The sequence below is a fragment of the Notothenia rossii genome, assembly GCF_949606895.1.
Source record: "Notothenia rossii genome assembly, chromosome: 1".
NCBI lineage: Eukaryota > Metazoa > Chordata > Actinopteri > Perciformes > Nototheniidae > Notothenia > Notothenia rossii.
The window spans coordinates 27,170,610-27,187,151 of NC_136912.1; the positions used below are offsets into that span (position 1 = coordinate 27,170,610).

The 16,542-nt window shown below is 44.7% G+C and overlaps 1 protein-coding gene across 4 annotated transcripts; it reads right to left on the reverse strand.

Annotated features, from left to right (window-relative positions):
- Positions 1-376: 376 nt before the first annotated feature.
- LOC307028190 (uncharacterized protein) lies at positions 377-4,846 on the reverse strand. 4 transcript variants are annotated; one of them, XR_013804877.1, is made up of 12 exons: positions 4,425-4,846; positions 3,831-3,902; positions 3,303-3,732; positions 2,966-3,134; positions 2,339-2,879; positions 2,149-2,267; positions 1,977-2,074; positions 1,763-1,828; positions 1,515-1,671; positions 1,331-1,436; positions 1,186-1,256; positions 377-811 (listed from the first exon to the last, which is right to left on the reverse strand). XR_013804877.1 is itself a non-coding variant. In XM_079663006.1 (8 exons), exons 3-8 carry the CDS (start codon positions 3,485-3,487, stop codon positions 1,765-1,767), a joined length of 1,176 nt encoding a protein of 391 aa, XP_079519132.1. In that variant the 5' UTR covers positions 3,488-3,732; positions 3,831-3,902; positions 4,425-4,846; the 3' UTR covers positions 1,703-1,764. The 4 variants fall into 4 exon arrangements, 1 of the variants encoding a protein (XP_079519132.1); XR_013804878.1 differs by having other exon boundaries at positions 377-1,256; XR_013804879.1 differs by lacking the exon at positions 4,425-4,846 and having other exon boundaries at positions 377-1,256; positions 3,831-4,139.
- Between the last annotated feature and the right edge of the window lie 11,696 nt (positions 4,847-16,542).

The following is a 16,542-nucleotide window of genomic DNA, read 5'->3' on the forward strand; positions in this document are numbered from 1 at the left end:
TGTGTTGCGCTAGAAACAGAATGCAATTTAAAAGAAGGTTTATATTCTAGCAATACTGGCTGTCTTTTCTGTCTTGTGACAGACTCCCCAAAATAAAATACTTAACAGCATAGGCATCACGTCCCCTATGGTGTGCTAAGGGCCAATTTTACATATTGCAACTATAATAACAGTGGCCAAATTTGTGTTCTAATATGCAATGCAAGCTTTGATTCTGTATAGTAGATAGACTTACTCATTAGTGTGACAGAAGGAAAGACAACAACAATAATAGTAATGATTCAGTATTCATTTATTTAATCCTTTATTTGGCAGGGACAATGCTCAGTAATGAACATTTAAAACATTAAAATTCGTCAAGCATAACAGTGCCAGATTTAGCTTTGAGCTAATTTCCATCTGCAGTCCCTCACATAAAACATTTAAGAAAATTACATTTTACAAACATAGCAAAGACAAAATACATGATATGCAAAAAGTGCATGATGGTGACAGTGAGGAAGCATGTGGGATAGGGTCTGTCTTTACATATAGCTGCGTTTCATCAGCGTAGCAATGGAATGATATTCCATGCTTGCTGATGACACGGCCAAGGGGAAAAGTGTACAAGGTGAACCGAGTGGGCCCAAGGACCGACCCTTGAGGGACACCACAGGTGACAGGGTGTGTCTGGGACCTCGCACCTCCCAAGGAGACATATTCTGTTCTGCCATCACGATTTGCAGGAAGGGCAAAAGTAGTCATCCTCTGTGGGGGAGGCCAGTCCCACACATCCTAAGTGATACCACATATTGCAGGTGGTGCACTCAATCTGACAGGGAAAAAGAGAAATACTTTAGAATACTGTCAAACATTTTGTCAGGTCCACATCAATCATACTGATTAGGATGTCAAATTAAGCCGTTTTAACTTCCTTAGACATTATTTCTTTACATAGTATGGCAATGGGTGTCAGATATAGGGTTACAATCTTAAATGTGGTCCTTTCTGTTTGGAGTCTGTGTTGGTATGTTCCTTCAGCTGCTCCAGTGCCAACCGAAAGTGCAAAGACATGCAAGTTAGGTGACTTCAACTATACATTTGTAATAGTTGTGTGATAGTGAGTGTTCACCCAGTGATGTTGAGGTAACCTATCCAAGGGGCATCCCAGTCTTCCAGCAGAAGGACATGAATTTCTCTACATACCCACGTATCAATGTCCCCTTCAGCCAACGAGCTGAGCTCCCCACAAGCCCTACAGAGCTGGGATAGTTCATCTGCAAAAAAGAAGATAATGTAGTTTAATGCTAATATAGACACATTGAAGTATACCTGGTAGAGTTCTGTATACCTGAATTTGTCACCAGAGACATTGCCATGTGCATCCGCAACATGGCCACACCCATCGCGTCAACTGGATATGCCACGGTTTTCCCAGACAATATCTGCTCTGCAAGCTAAAAAGTGTCTGATAAGTATCATTTTGAGGACTTTTGAATAATGACAAATAGCAACAGATATAATCAAATGTTTACCTTGCACACAAACACCCCGCATGACGATGAGTCATTTTGTTGTGGGTGAGCAACGGTTGCGCATTCCCAGCTCCCTATTCCCGGACACTTTTTGCAGACCAATGCTGGCCCCAAATGGGTTCAAGTACAGGGACCGCCTCTCCTTTAGGTACATGATCTATGGAAATGCAAATACTAATTATAACCAACCCCTACATCAGATAGTGTCATGGTTCCGTCTAGATCTGTTTACGTTGAAGATTACTTACAATCAGTGTCCAGTGTCCGTGGCTGCAGACTGCTCCAACTGCCACATCGTGTTTGAAAAGGTCCAACTAAAACAAATTCTAATAATTACAACAACTAATGTATACACTAACATAAGTATGAATTTGTGTGTATGGACATACAAACATACATATACCCAAAATACATAGGCATATTTATGTACAAACAAAGAAATCATCCTATAGTCCTACTCACCCTTTGTGGGTTCCCTCCCAGAGCGACGTCATTACATAGGAGTCTATCATTAGAGCGCCAGCTTTCCTTCCCACCATGGTTAAATATGAATTGACGATCTAAGAGTACAAAAATAACTTGTGATACAATCTAAATAAATATCAGTCCAATATTCTCTTGTTTTGTAATTTACCTCTCCCTCCAACCACTTCCCTGGGGCCAACTCCATGAGGTTCTCCGTGTACACTTTATATGGCCCAAACTTGCACCAGAGCGTGTGTTTTCTCCTCCCTGTCCATATTTGTCGAATTACTGTAAATATAGCAATGGCAGTTATTTGTGAAATGCATAATTTGGTATGTACTTTCTGTCTGTTTACTTACAAAGTTCAGGATCTTTTGGTGCCATTTGGGCCTCGCAGTCAGATGGAGATGGAGGTGCCACTTGTGGTGTTTGTGTGGTGGGTGTTTGTGTGGTGGGTGTTTGTGTGCTGTGGATGTGTGTCTGTGTCTTTGTGTGTTGTGGACCAGCCAGAGGAGAGGGATCGGACAACTTTTGTAGTTTGGCAGGGATCCTCTCCTCTGGCTGGAAATAATGTGTTAGATGGTCAATGTTGGTCTGCAACTTTGTGGTGCCCTTACCAACAATGGCCTTTTTCCCCTCTAGTTCCAGGATGCTGTAGGGTCCCAACCAGTCATCCTCCAGCTTTCCCCCTTTCCTTTGCTCCTGTCTGGCGTTCCTCCGCAACACCTGATCTCCTACTTGGAAGTTTTCCTCCTGGCCCCTGTCTATTTTTCTTTTGCGGACCTTGTCCTGACTTGTTTTCATATTCTTTTTTACCTCTGTGAATACAGCCTCCTGTTTTTTCAGGCCTTCATGGATCTCCTCCCGTTCGACCAGCTTGCTGACTTTGTCTTCTTTGACCTGCAACAAATGACAGTTAGAATTTTAGAAGGCAGATGATCCAAATGAAAACGTTTGAAAAGGATGACAACATTAGAACATCTTACCACGTACTCCTCTGGCACCTCTGAAGGATACCTAGCCTCCCTCCCAAACATCAAATAATATGGACTGTATTTTGTGGTCAGCTGTTTTTTGGTCCGAAGAGCAAACATGGTGGACTGGAGCACCTGGTCCCAGCGTTTGGGGTGACCAGCCACCATTTTGTTCAACATCCTTAAAATGCAGTATTCAAGTATAGGTATGAGGAAGCAGGAGAGCATATGGGTTCTCATGTATGATAAAGCAACATATCATTACCGATTACCTGTTCACATAGGAACAGGAAATGTGTTTGTTATTCTATCTAGAGCGTGAATTCCATCAGGTATTGAAAACCAATACCTCTGTATAGTGCCGTTTAATTTCTCCACAAGGCCATTGGTCTGTGGGTGGTAGGCGGAGCACAGGTTTCGCTTGATGTCCAGCCTCTCACACAGGGCAGAGTTGACCTTGAAATTATCATTAGGACAGACAAGCAATAGGTTAGCACAGCAACTACAGTTACATATTGGGGATTCATACTGCATCAACACTGTACCTTGTTGCAAAACTCTGAGCCCTGGTCTGTTAGCAGTTTTTGAGGTGCACCAAATTTGTAAAAGAAATCAATGATACAATTGGTCACCTCTTCTGCTGTTTTAGTCTTTAGTGGGTAGGCCTCTGCCCATTTGGTGAAATAGTCAACCATTACACATATGTACTGGTTGCCACCATCTGTTACTGTGAGTTTACCCACTAAGTCCATCCCAACCAGTTCCAAAGGCTCCGTAACCTGGGGGGGGGGGGGGGGGGAAATACATGAGCATTACAGTAAATCACTGTTGACGTGTTTCTACACTGACTATACCAGTATGCCATTGTTTATTTTACCTCTATCGGACTGTACTCCTGCTTCTCCTTGATGTTGGCTCTCTTGGCCTGGCACTGTGGACACTGAGCAATCTAAAACAGACAAACATCATTTCAAAGTTATGACTAATGTTTAGTGCAAATAAATGTGCTATATTATATTTTAAACTAGAATACAGAAAAAGAAAGAAAGAAGTACTTCTCCCTTTGAAAAGGTGCCATCAAAACAAAACACATCACAACATAAGAAAACAAATACACGCAGCTTATAAGGAATAAAGTGCAGTAATTATTTGCAGGGGTATACAATCGAAAATGTAATGAATAATAATAGTAGGTATGTATTTATAATAATAATAATAATAATAATAATAATAAATATAAATATATATACAGAGTCACATTTATTTCACATGCAGGAGGTATGACTTTCAGGTCTTAAGAGCAATGATGGCTTAACACCTGAAAGTCATACCTCTTAATCATCCTGCTGATAGGATGTTAGCACATACAGTATACGCAATTTTGAAATACACTTGACATTACACTCCTCTGTGCTCTACTTTTGAACCTGAATGTGTATTCCACCTCATTATTTTGAAGATACTAACTCACCCACTTGCGTATGTCACTCTCCATGCCAGGCCAATAGTAGCGAGCAATAAGCGCACAGTGTGTCTTCTCCACTCCACAGTGTCCACCAATGTTGCTGGAGTGAAACTCCTTGAACAGTTGGTCTGCTTCTTCGGCAGTAGAGACAACTTTGGCAAGGTGCTCAGTCTTGTTTTGTCTGCGCTTGCAGATGTAGTACAGCTCTCCATCTGGTGTTTATATGTCATAATATTAGATGTATTAGTTTTACCATAGCATATTATCATTGTGTTCTAGACTCCATATGGCATGCATCCTTACCCTTTATCCTGAAGGTGTCAGCCCTCCTCTTAATGACATATTTGTCCCTCTTTGTTGACCCTTCAGGATACTGGTGGTGGACTTTTAGATCCAGAATTTCTCTCACAATTCTGGGATCCATGTTCAACTCTCTGTCCCTCTTTACTCCACCTACTTCCACCTACTTCCACCTGTCTCGCCTAAACTCCTACTACTTCCTACCTACTTACCCTCACCTATTCACACACAAACAAATTAATACAACAAAGACAAACAAACAAAGTGGCAAATATACGCAAACCTACAATACCAGCCTCTCTCAAATACACACACTCGCACCTCAATTACTCACCCACTATCACTCACCAGGACAATCACTCTATCACAGCCAACGCTCAATCACTCACTATCACTCACTATCTCTCTCTATCTCTCTATATATCTCTGTATCTCGCTATCTATCTATCTATCTGTCTCTATCCCTCTATCTCTCTATATCTGTATCTCTGTATCTCGCTATCTATCTATCTATCGATCTGTCTCTATCTCTCTATCTCTCTATATCTGTATCTCTGTATCTCGCTATCTATCAATCTATCTATCTATCTGTCTCTATCTCTCTATATCTCTATATCTGTATCTCTGTATCTCTGTATCTCTGTATCTCTGTATCTCACTGTCTCTCGCTATCTCCTCACTAACCTCATAACATGGCGAAATGTTAATCCAATTTATATAGACTGGACCCATGTGCGAATTAATTAATTAATTAAGTCTGTACACCTGTTGTTCAATTGTATGTTTCACTAACAGACCGTATGAAAGTATAAACGGGTATAAAATCGACTCGACATCATATTAATAATAATATATGATACAAATGTAAGACTGACAACAATAATAGTTTGTAAAGGATTTATTGACGTGAATGTTTTGAACAGTGAACACTTAACACAGAAATCGTAACAGTTTAACATGGGCGGGTCACAGTTTAATCTAGGCGGGTCACATTTTAACCTGGGCGGGTCCCAGTTTCCTGGGAGGATCGGTTTAACACAGATGAAGACTTCTCCATTCAACACGTCCTAACAGATCACCAGAGAACAATAAATCAAGTCGCTGTGTTGATGCCTGTTACATCACATTACATTACATTGCATTTAGCTGACGCTTTTATGCAAAGCAATTTACAATAAGTATTCACTGTTCAAAACATTCACATCAATAAATCCTTTACTAACTATTATATTATGCGATACTACCCCAGTTCCTCACGAGTCTAAAAAAACAACTCACGTCAATGCACGTAAGCAACGTGGGCGCCGAGTGAGCGCCCTCGTGACCAAAATATTTGACGGCGCTGATTGGCTGAAATTATGTTTCGGCGGCACAGTTTACTATCGAGACTTTTGCAACGTGCTGGTTGCTGCTGTTTGGCTCGGGGGCAGCGCCCCGTAATGATAAACTAATGCCAAGGGCAAGGCCAGGCAGGAAACATGTGACTTACAGTATCAGTAACTTTAGACATCGTAACACAATTTTAAACAAGATTTTATTGTAGATTATACATTTTACTGATACCAATTGTATGATATTTACCTTGTTCATTAAAAATAAAAAATATATATATTTTAGAAATATACATTTTTTTAAATATATTTTTTTTAATTTAATTTTTTTTTACATTTTTTTTTGTATGTGGGAAGAGGTGGGGCGGCGCCCCTACCACCCCTATGGGCCGGCCGCCACTGGTTGATACTGATCCATAACAGAAACTAATGCGCAAGTACAGTATCAGCCGTATCTCGCGTTAGGCCTACCTAATGCAACTCCACACTATGGTGCTGTGTACCGGAGGGGAGACGCGAGATACGGCTGATACTTGACGATCTGGCGGAGAAAGGTTGTGGAGCCTCCGTTGGTATGTCGTTGTAAATGGCTTGATGGAAAGCAGGTGTGTAGTCGGGGAGGGTGCACAGCTGATTGCAGCAGGTGGGTGGAGGTTGAGCCGGGAGCAAACAACACAGTACCGGAGGGGAGAGAGAGAGAGCAGCGAAGGGGGGGGAGATAGAAGTAATACGGTTTCCTGATAAAGCTTTGGAGAGTATGTGCTGCAGGGAGGTGGATGCGCAACACACCCAGGAACGAACGCTAGCTCCGGTCCTTTTTACTGTGGACTCGATGTCCTGACAGGCTGGTATTTGTGCAACCTGCACAAACACAATACTGCACCATGATTACAAATGGTGAAATACAATGTAAAACTACCAAAAAATACCAGCTCCTTAAAACACAACCGCTCTACTCAACGCAACTCAACTATACCCGCGGTCAGAGAGCGGAGATGTTTCCCCTGCGTGATGTAATATGACGCGTTTGACGTATGACCTTAAAAAAAAGCAGTTTTTAAGAGCAGAGCTCAAAATTGCTCCTTTCCCTCTGAATTCCTGACCTTCTGTCTCGTAAAACATATCAAATCCTGCATTCACTTTTTTAAGTGTAATTTTCAAGCAAGTTTAAGCATAAATGTAGAAAAAATAAAAACCTGCAAGATGCTCTTTAACGTCAGCCAAAAGGGTGTCCGAGTTAACTGCTCTGTCGGTGCACCCGAGTTGTTTACTGATTCGGGGTGACCGGAGTGGCGCGACACTCAGACCGAACCCCTCCTTTGTGCCCAAAAACCTAAGGAGTGCGTTCAGGTCGAGGGCTATTCAGTTAGGGGGTTTTAGTCTTCCCCCCCATGGTGGGGACAGGGAAGCTAAACTTCACCTCCTCTGCCCTGTGTGTGCGCTAGCATGTTATGTGGAGCGCACGGCTGCCCTTAGACGCACCGAACGGCTGTTCGTGTGCTTCGGGGGCGGGGCGATCGGGAAAGCGCTGTCCAAGAAACGCCTGGCAGTCTGGCTCTGCGAGTGCATTGCACATGCCTACGGACAGGCAGGGAGAGCCTGGGATTCATGCGGACTCCTCACGGGCTGTAGCTGTGTCAACAGCCTTATTCAACGGTGTGGAGGATATATGCACAGCGGCGTCTTGGTCGATGCCAGGCCCCTTCATAAGGTTTTATCTCTTGTTTTTTGAGCACACTTTCTGCGAGGTAAGCGCAGCAGGGTGCGCTCTGTCAGCCACAGCCCAGATTTCTCCTCGGTCACAACCGGGTTAAAGGAGAATGTGGGGCAGCAACTGCTGACCAGAAAAGCCGGTCAGGGGCAGTAGGGTGGAATGTTGTTGTTGGACGACAGTGCGCGTATACATCGGGGCTCCACCCACTGTACCCATAGAGTCCAGTAGAGGGCGGAGCTTGTGAGAGATATAACGTTGGGTTACGTATTGTAACCCTTGTTATATTAGCACAGGCGGAGCCCTCTACTCAGGGCACTGTCTGTCCTATTCCGCTCGCTGAAGAGAGGTGTAGGATGATAGTCAGGAGGCGAGGCATCCTTTTATCATCCTTCAGGTTATCGGCACCCAAGGATCATGGCGACCTCATCTCTCGCTTGACGTGGGAGGACGCTGGCGTTGCTTGTTCGCCGCTTCTCCGTCTGCGTTTTAACTTTTCTTGCCTTGTAAAAAGTGTTCGTTTTGACTGCTGGATTATATATAGCCTACTGTTCTGTCACAACTGTGATGATCGCATTGTTCAGTTTTTTTCATCTGGCTACTCACCATTTCTGTAGATCAGCTGTCTGGGGCTAGCTACCTGTCAGCTGTTAGCATCGACAGCCGCCGAATCCCATTTTTCCCCTGGGTTTTTGGCTCGGACTTCCACCTCTCTCGCCATCTGGATTGTCCCTAAACCGGATTGACTGTTGCCTTGAGGGCCGAACTGTCCGTGAGTTAGCTCCGATCATTGCACCGCGGAGTGCTGTTGCTCGAGGCTCGGTCGCTAGCCGGTTAGCTGCTGTGGATATGGTGCTTCAATACTCTGCTCTCCAACTTCAGAGTTTTTTCAGCTCTACTGCACCAGTCTGCCTGGATGACATCAGATCATCAGGACTCTTGCAGCGCCCCCGCTACATACACAGATCATCCCGCTACAAATTTATTCACACAAATTCTAGTATTCCTGTGGTACAATCGGCTCTGCATTTCCGTGTTGCTTGTCGACGTCATCTAAACACACGTCACGTGCGCACCAGCTGCTTGAAGCCCCTGGCCTGCTCTGACAGTAGCACTCCTCCTGTCTCCTCTGCAGCCACCTTCATGCTGCTCAATACCCGCTCCCTCAACAATAAAGCACTACTCATCCATGACATCATCATTGATAGGAAACTTGATTTATTATGTTTAACGGAGACATGGCAGAACCAGCAGGATTTCTTCGCTCTCAACCAAGCTACTCCCCCAGGCTACGTTTACCTCCATAAACCTCGCTCCACGGGCCGCGGCGGGGGGCTGGCTGTCATCCACCGAGCAGGCATCCGGGTCAGGGAGATTCCCTCTCCGCATATCACATCATTTGAGTGTATTACATTCTCGCTCTCCGGATCACCTCTACTCCAGGTTGCCCTGATTTACCGCCCCCCCAAAGCTTCCACCACCTTCATGTCCGAGCTGAGTGAGCTTCGGTCCTCTCTCTGCTCTAAATCACCTTCCACCTATCTGCTGGGAGATTTTAACATCCACGTCGACTCCACCAGCTGTAGCTTTGCCGCAGAATTTCTGTCACTTCTGGACTGCCTCAACATAACACAGCATGTCCAGGGCCCCACCCACTCCAAAGGTCACACGCTGGATCTAGTCTGCTCCACTGGTGCCCCCCCCTCTCACCTGCAGCGCCTAGACCTGGCAGTATCAGACCACCATGCCATCATCTTCACCATCCCCATCCCCCTGCCTAGGCAGCGCCCCAGGCGCACAATCACCTTTAGAGACACCAAATCAGTGAGTGCATCAGCCCTATCAGACCTCCTCATAACCCACATGGCCCCGGCTCTCTCCGACACTCAGCCGGACGTGTTGGTGGCCCACTACAACACTGCCCTCTCTCTCAGCCTGGACTCTCTGGCTCCCCTCAGAAGCCGGACGGTGTCTTTTCTCCGCCCGGCACCATGGTTCACCTCTGATCTTCGCACAATGAAGCAAACTGGTCGTCGGCTGGAGCGGCTTTCCAGACGAACTGGCCTCACCGTCCATCGTATGGCCTTGGTGGACCATGTGAGGTCCTACAAGGAGGCTCTCTCCAAGACCAAGACCGCCTACTACTCCTCCCTCATCACCTCACAACAAAATCACCCCAGATCCTTGTTCTCCACCATCAACCGACTGCTCCGCCCCCTCCCTGCCACGTACACTGCTGAAGCTCCTGACCTCTGCTCCAAATTCCTCAACTTTTTTTAGGCTAAGGTGATCTCCATTCATCAACAACTCCTGGTGCCCGCCCCCTCCCCCTCTCTGCAGTGGCCCCTGACACAGAAATGCACATTCCCAGCTCAACCCCTCAATCCCCAATGCTCTCTCTCCTCCTTCTCCCCAGTGGATGTTCCACTGGTCTTGAAGCTGGTGACCAATGCTAAGGCCTCCACCTGCTCCCTTGACCCCATGCCCACGGTGCTGGTCAAGGCCTGCCTTCCCACCCTCTGCCCCATCATAACAGACATCATCAACTCCTCTCTGTCATCTGGAATAGTTCCCTCCTGCTTCAAAACCGCCTCCATCACTCCCATCCTCAAGAAGCCTGGTCTTGACCCTGAGGAGCTGAACAACTACCGACCGATCTCCAACCTTCCTTTCGTTAGTAAGACCTTGGAAAGAGCAGTCGCCGCCCAGCTTCATCAACATCTGTCAAACCATGAGCTCTACGAACCCCTACAGTCAGCCTACAGAGCACATCACAGCACAGAGACCGCCCTCCTCAAGATCACTAATGACCTCCTTCTCGCTGCTGACTCCGGACAAATCAGTATTCTCATCCTCCTCGACCTCTCTGCGGCCTTTGACACCGTTTCTCATACAGTCCTCCTGAAATGCCTCTCCGACAACCTTGGCATCACTGGCACAGCTCTGTCATGGTTTCAGTCCTATCTCTCAACCAGGTCTCAGTTTGTCAGCATCAGCGGCTCATCCTCCCCCCCGGCCCCAGTCAACCATGGTGTCCCCCAATGCTCCGTGCTTGGTCCCCTACTTTTCACCATTTACATGCTCCCCCTTGGCCAGATCATACGTCACTTCGGTCTCAATTTCCACTGCTACGCTGATGACACTCAGCTCTATCTCAGCACCTCACCATCTGCCCAGCTCCCTCCACAGTCTCTGGTCAATTGTCTCCATGCCATAAAAACCTGGATGACAGCAAATCTACTCAAACTCAACAGTAAGAAGACTGAGCTCATGGTTGTGGCCCCCAAGGCACTGCTCCGGAAGGTTGGGGATCTCCTCCTCCACATTGACGGCTGTTCCATCTCCCCGTCTCCCGAAGTCCGTAACCTGGGTGTCATCCTTGACTCAACTCTCTCATTTCAGTCACATATCAAATCCGTCACCAAGTCTGCCTTCTATCACCTCAGGAACATCTCCCATCTACGACCATCACTCTCCGATTCCGTGGCCGAGACCCTCATCCATGCATTCGTCTCCTCCCGGTTGGACTACTGCAACGGAGTCCTGTTCGGGGTTCCCAGTAAAGCCCTGGACAGGCTCCAGTATGTGCAGAACTCGGCTGCCAGGGTGCTCACTCACACCAAGCCCTGGCAGCACATCACCCCCACCCTCATCCACCTCCACTGGCTCCCAGTCAAGCACCGTATCACATATAAACTCCTTCTTCTGACCTACAAATGCCTCCATGCCCTCGCCCCACAATACCTGTCTGACCTTCTCCGCCACCACACTCCATCCCGGAGGCTCCGATCGTCTGGACAGGATCTCCTCTCTACCCCCCGCACCAGGTTGCGGACTTTCGGTGACAGAGCTTTCAGTGTAGCATCCCCCACCCTCTGGAACTCTCTCCCCCCCGAAATCCGCAGCGCCCCAACCTTGGACACTTTCAAAAAAGCCCTCAAAACGCACCTTTTCACCAAGGCTTTCCCCACTATATAGTTAGTTTGATAGGTTTATTTTTATTTTTCCGCTACTTGCTTGCCCCCCCCTCTCCCTGACCTGTCTGCCTCTTTTCCCCTACTCCCCCCCCCTGCCCGACTTGTGAAGCGACCTTGGGTTTCGTGAAAGGCGCTATATAAATATTATGTATTATTATTATTATTATTATTTATACAGTGTGATTCGCGTGCATTCAGGTAGGCCCGCCCAAGGCCGGCTACGTCTATAGAAGTCTCAGTCGGAGAATGCTCGCAGGGTAAGGTAGTACCCCTAGAGTCCAGTAGAGGGCTCAGCCTGTGCTAATATAACAAGGGTTACAATACGTAACCCAACGTTACATGTATTATTTTTAACTTAAGGGAACTGTCTTGTCAGAGGTAATCTTTCCGAGGGCCTTTCTAGTTTAAAACCCCTTCATTGTTTCTCCACATAAAATTATTCACACACTTTTTTTAGATCCACAGTGAGGGAACTGGCCAGGTTGCAGGACTAACCCTAATTTACAGCTCACGACTGATTACAGTGGTTTATGGCAGTGTTTCTCAACTGGTCAGGCCTCGGGACCCACTTTTTTCCTTTGTCAATAAATCGCGACCCGAAATTTTGAACCACTGAAATCTATTCAGCAAAAAATTGTGCTGTAATATATGGGCCATTCTACCGAATTGGTTCAAAGTCAGGTTGGAAATGTTTTGAAATGTTGTATGTTTTTTTCCCCAAAACTTTGTCCATATATATTTTGTACCATATCTAAATTACAAATATCTAGTAAAAGAACCGTACATTTGTATATCATATTTTCCGACTGTATTGGAATGTTCTTCCAAAAATTGTCACTACCGAAACATAGTAAATATACTGTAGTAAAAAAGCATTATATTAACCTTTTAAGATTTTTTAAACCTTCCCTTCTCTAAATAGTATTTTAACACATATTTCTTGAGGGTTTTCACAATTAAATCAATCAAATTTAATTTTAATCAAATTTCAAACTTCAATTTATACCATTCATAAAAATCACAATGCAAACTTTCTTTTTAAAATGCATAATACTGATCATATTGATTCCAGAGTTGATGATTGTTGAACTTGAACATACATTAAACCAATCAGTATCATATCATTTTAGTTGATAACTCAATATACTTTATTTTTTACAAAACATCCACTGTTTCGGTAGTGACCACAGTATTTGCTAACGTTAGCTTTAGCCTTCGTTTTCAAATCGTTTTTTTCATAGGCTATAAAGGGAGGTGGTATAAGTATAGACCTTGTACTTGAGTAAAAGTAGAGGTACTCAGATCTTGTACTAGAGTAAAAGTAGAAGTACTCAGATCTTTTACTTGATTAAAAGTAGAAGTACTCAGATCTTATACTAGAGTAAAAGTAGAAGTACTCAGATCTTTTACTTGATTAAAAGTAGTAAAAGTAGAAGTACTCAGGTATTGTACTTGAGTAAAAGTAGAAGTACTCAGATGTTGTACTTGATTAAAAGTAGTAGAAGTAGAAATACTCAAATGTTGTACTTGAGTAAAAGTACAAGTACTCAGATCTTGTACTTGATTAAAAGTAGTAAAAGTAGAAATAATCAAATCTTGTACTTGAGTAAAAGTACAAGTACTCAGGTCTTGTACTTGATTTGTACTGTGGTTAGAGGAGAGGCCAGGCATGGTCCAGAAGTGCGCCACCCACGGGCCGATGAAGGCGTGGGCGATGTCCGAAGCTGTTGGCCAGGGACGTGCACAGGTACGGGCTAATGTTGCCCAGGCAATGGCCCGTTTGGCATTTTTGGCTGACCTGTCTCTCTTGAGAGAGCGAGAGTTTGTTTTCTTTTTTGTGTTGTGGCCGAATCAACATGATAAGCCCACAATAAGTATTGTAGCGTCTCGCTGCGGGAAACACACTTTGTCAACGCTGTCATTTGCCGGTGCATTAAGACCACCTCAGTGTCGGATTTTGGAAACTTGATTTTGAGTTTTCTCATGGCAGTTAGGCTATAAGGGACAAACCAGGGGACTTACTTCCTCTTGATACCGTCGGTTATTTACAAAAAAACACTTAAATATAGCCTACTTGTTGTTATTGTGCTTCTGTTTTTCTGTGTCTTTTCATCTGTAAACTCCCTCAACGGGGCCGCTCGCTCTCTTTTCTTGATCACCCTCTCACGGGTGAACAGTTCAATGTCCAGCTTCATTGTAGGATTTCTGCCATGTCTCTACTTTAGTTTGGCCATCTCTGTTATTAAGTTATGGAATATGTCACGCCCTGGCTCAAGGACGGACAAAGGAAGGAGACCACACACGATTCATCCAATTGAAGTGCATTTATTTAAAGAAACTACATTAACTATGAAGTCAGTTAATCAGTAATGTGTGTAGTGTGTGGGTGTGTGAACATGCATCAGTATATAAAGAAAGAACAAACAAACAAAAAAAACAACCAACCAACCAACCAACCAAACAAGGTCCAGTAGAGCCAAGCAACCCAAGAGGAGAGCGACACTGACTGCTCAGGCACCCATACTTGTAGCTGAGCAGTCAACCCAAATCAGGTGTCAGCAATCTCTCCTGATTTGGGGAGTGGCTAACCAGGGACCTGAGTCTAAGGCCTAGGGGCCGTCACACCTCCCCCCTTAAGAATGAGGTAGCACCTCAGATCCTGAAACAAAACAAGAACATTAGACACAATATTTTCTTCCAATTCATAAATCCGAGTAACACGTTTCAGAGCACATCAAAACTGCATTATAAGCCTATCAAAAGTGATGCTAGGCAAAGAAGGAACTATGACAAAAAGTACATGAGGTGACTACCGAAATGTGCACAAAACCCGCAATCATTACAGCCTAACCCCAGGAAAAACAACTACTGCTGCTTAGTGGACGAAACAGGGAATGCCTGTACGGCCAAAACTTCAAGAAGAATGGGACGAAGCTCCCCTTGCCTGCCCCATCTTACCCAAAGAGATTACTATAGCTCTCTTTCAAATACTTCCGTGTGTTACAAATGTTGCACTCTGACCTTCTAGCCCAATTGACATTGCCACATGTTTTGCACTTCCAATCATTTACACTGAAGAGACCCCTGCTCTTCCCAGCCAGAGTTTTCCAACTATCTGTTCCTCCAGCTTTCATCATCTGTACTCTCATGGTTCTCTTCCTGCCACATCTGTAACAACTGCTTCTTCTAGCAAAGTTCATCATTCCACACTTATCAGGACAAAACCAGTCCTAGCCTCAAACTTGAAAACTCTTTCCTGCAATGTTTCTTTTGTTACCCCTGAATGGCTTTGCATGATCTGGCCAAACACAACCACCTGCCAGGTCACTTCCCAAAATTATGTCCACACCAGTCACGGGCAACTCTGGACGAACACCAACCTCCACTTCTCTCTGGACTAAATCACAGGACAGAAACAGTTTATGCTCAGGCACAGAAATGGTTTGCAGACCAATCCCTCTAACTGGAACACAGCGCCCCATATCTGAATCTGGAGAAAAAGGCAAGATGGCCTCCCTCACAAAAGTATTCAAAGTGCCTGACTCCCTCAAAATCCTGACTTGAACTTTCTTGTCGCTCCCAACTAGAGTTACAAAACCGTCAGACATAAACGAAGCATAACCCGACTCAACCTCTGAGATATCAATTGCCTTACCCTGCATTTGCAATGGAGCCAAGACTTCTGTTTCACCAACTCTGGGATTATGAATAGTTGTAGCCAAACCAACTGACTTCACATGAAAATTGTTGCTTTTCCCCTCTAGCAAAGGACATTCTTTTTTCCAATGATCATGTTGATGGCAATAATGACACACGTTTGCATTGCTTGTGCTATTAGGATGCTGTGCAAACTTTGGGGACAAAGATCCTGCTTTCTGAGATTCATTCCTTTCATAACGCTCACCAAAGATGCGCCTGTGCGTCAACACATACTCATCAGCCAGTACTGCTGCCTCCCTAGGACATGTGACTTTATGTTCATTAATATAGGTTGTAATGTTCTCAGGGACAGACTGTTTCAACTGCTCCAGAATGATTAAATCACATAACTGATCCAATGTTTTTACACCAGAAGAAGAGTACCAGCGCTTGAAATGCAAGATCAAATCCCGTGCAAATTCCACATGTGTTTTGTTACCACTCTTTCACCAGTCTCTAAAACGTTGGCGGTACGCTTCAGGCACCAACTCATGAGCCTTCAAAACAGACGATTTCACCGTATCATAATCTTTACAGGCGTCAGAAGATAAAGCGGAGTAGGCTTCTTGTGCTTTACCTGTAAACACATACTGCAACATTAAAGTTTTGTCCTCATCAGGCCAGCTCCTTGATTCAGCAACACGCTCAAACAGACAAAAAAAGTGTCTATATCATTTTCATTCAACTTTGGCAACAACAGTAAATTACTTGCAACATCAAAGCGTGAACTTACAAGTTCCTCATTCAAAGCCGCTGCCGACATTTTACCTGCCCTAATCAAAGCCAATTTTTGTAGTTCCAAATCCAGTTTCATTTGTTCTAACCTCAAAATCAACAATTTTTCCTGTTGTTCAAATGTCAAGTCAGACACATAATTAGGGACAATGCTCTTACCTCCCCTGTCCATCAGTGCCGCACAGTCTAGCAAGTGAGCTTTTATAACACTTTTCAGGGTTTCCCTTGTTTGTTTGGAATTCAAATCAACAGAGTAATAATGAGCAATCTTCACCAACTGTTCCTTTGTACATTGCTCCAACAACTCATCCGAAGGACACTGAACAAAATCTTCCACAATGTTAGCCATATCAAACCACAAAAATCTAGCA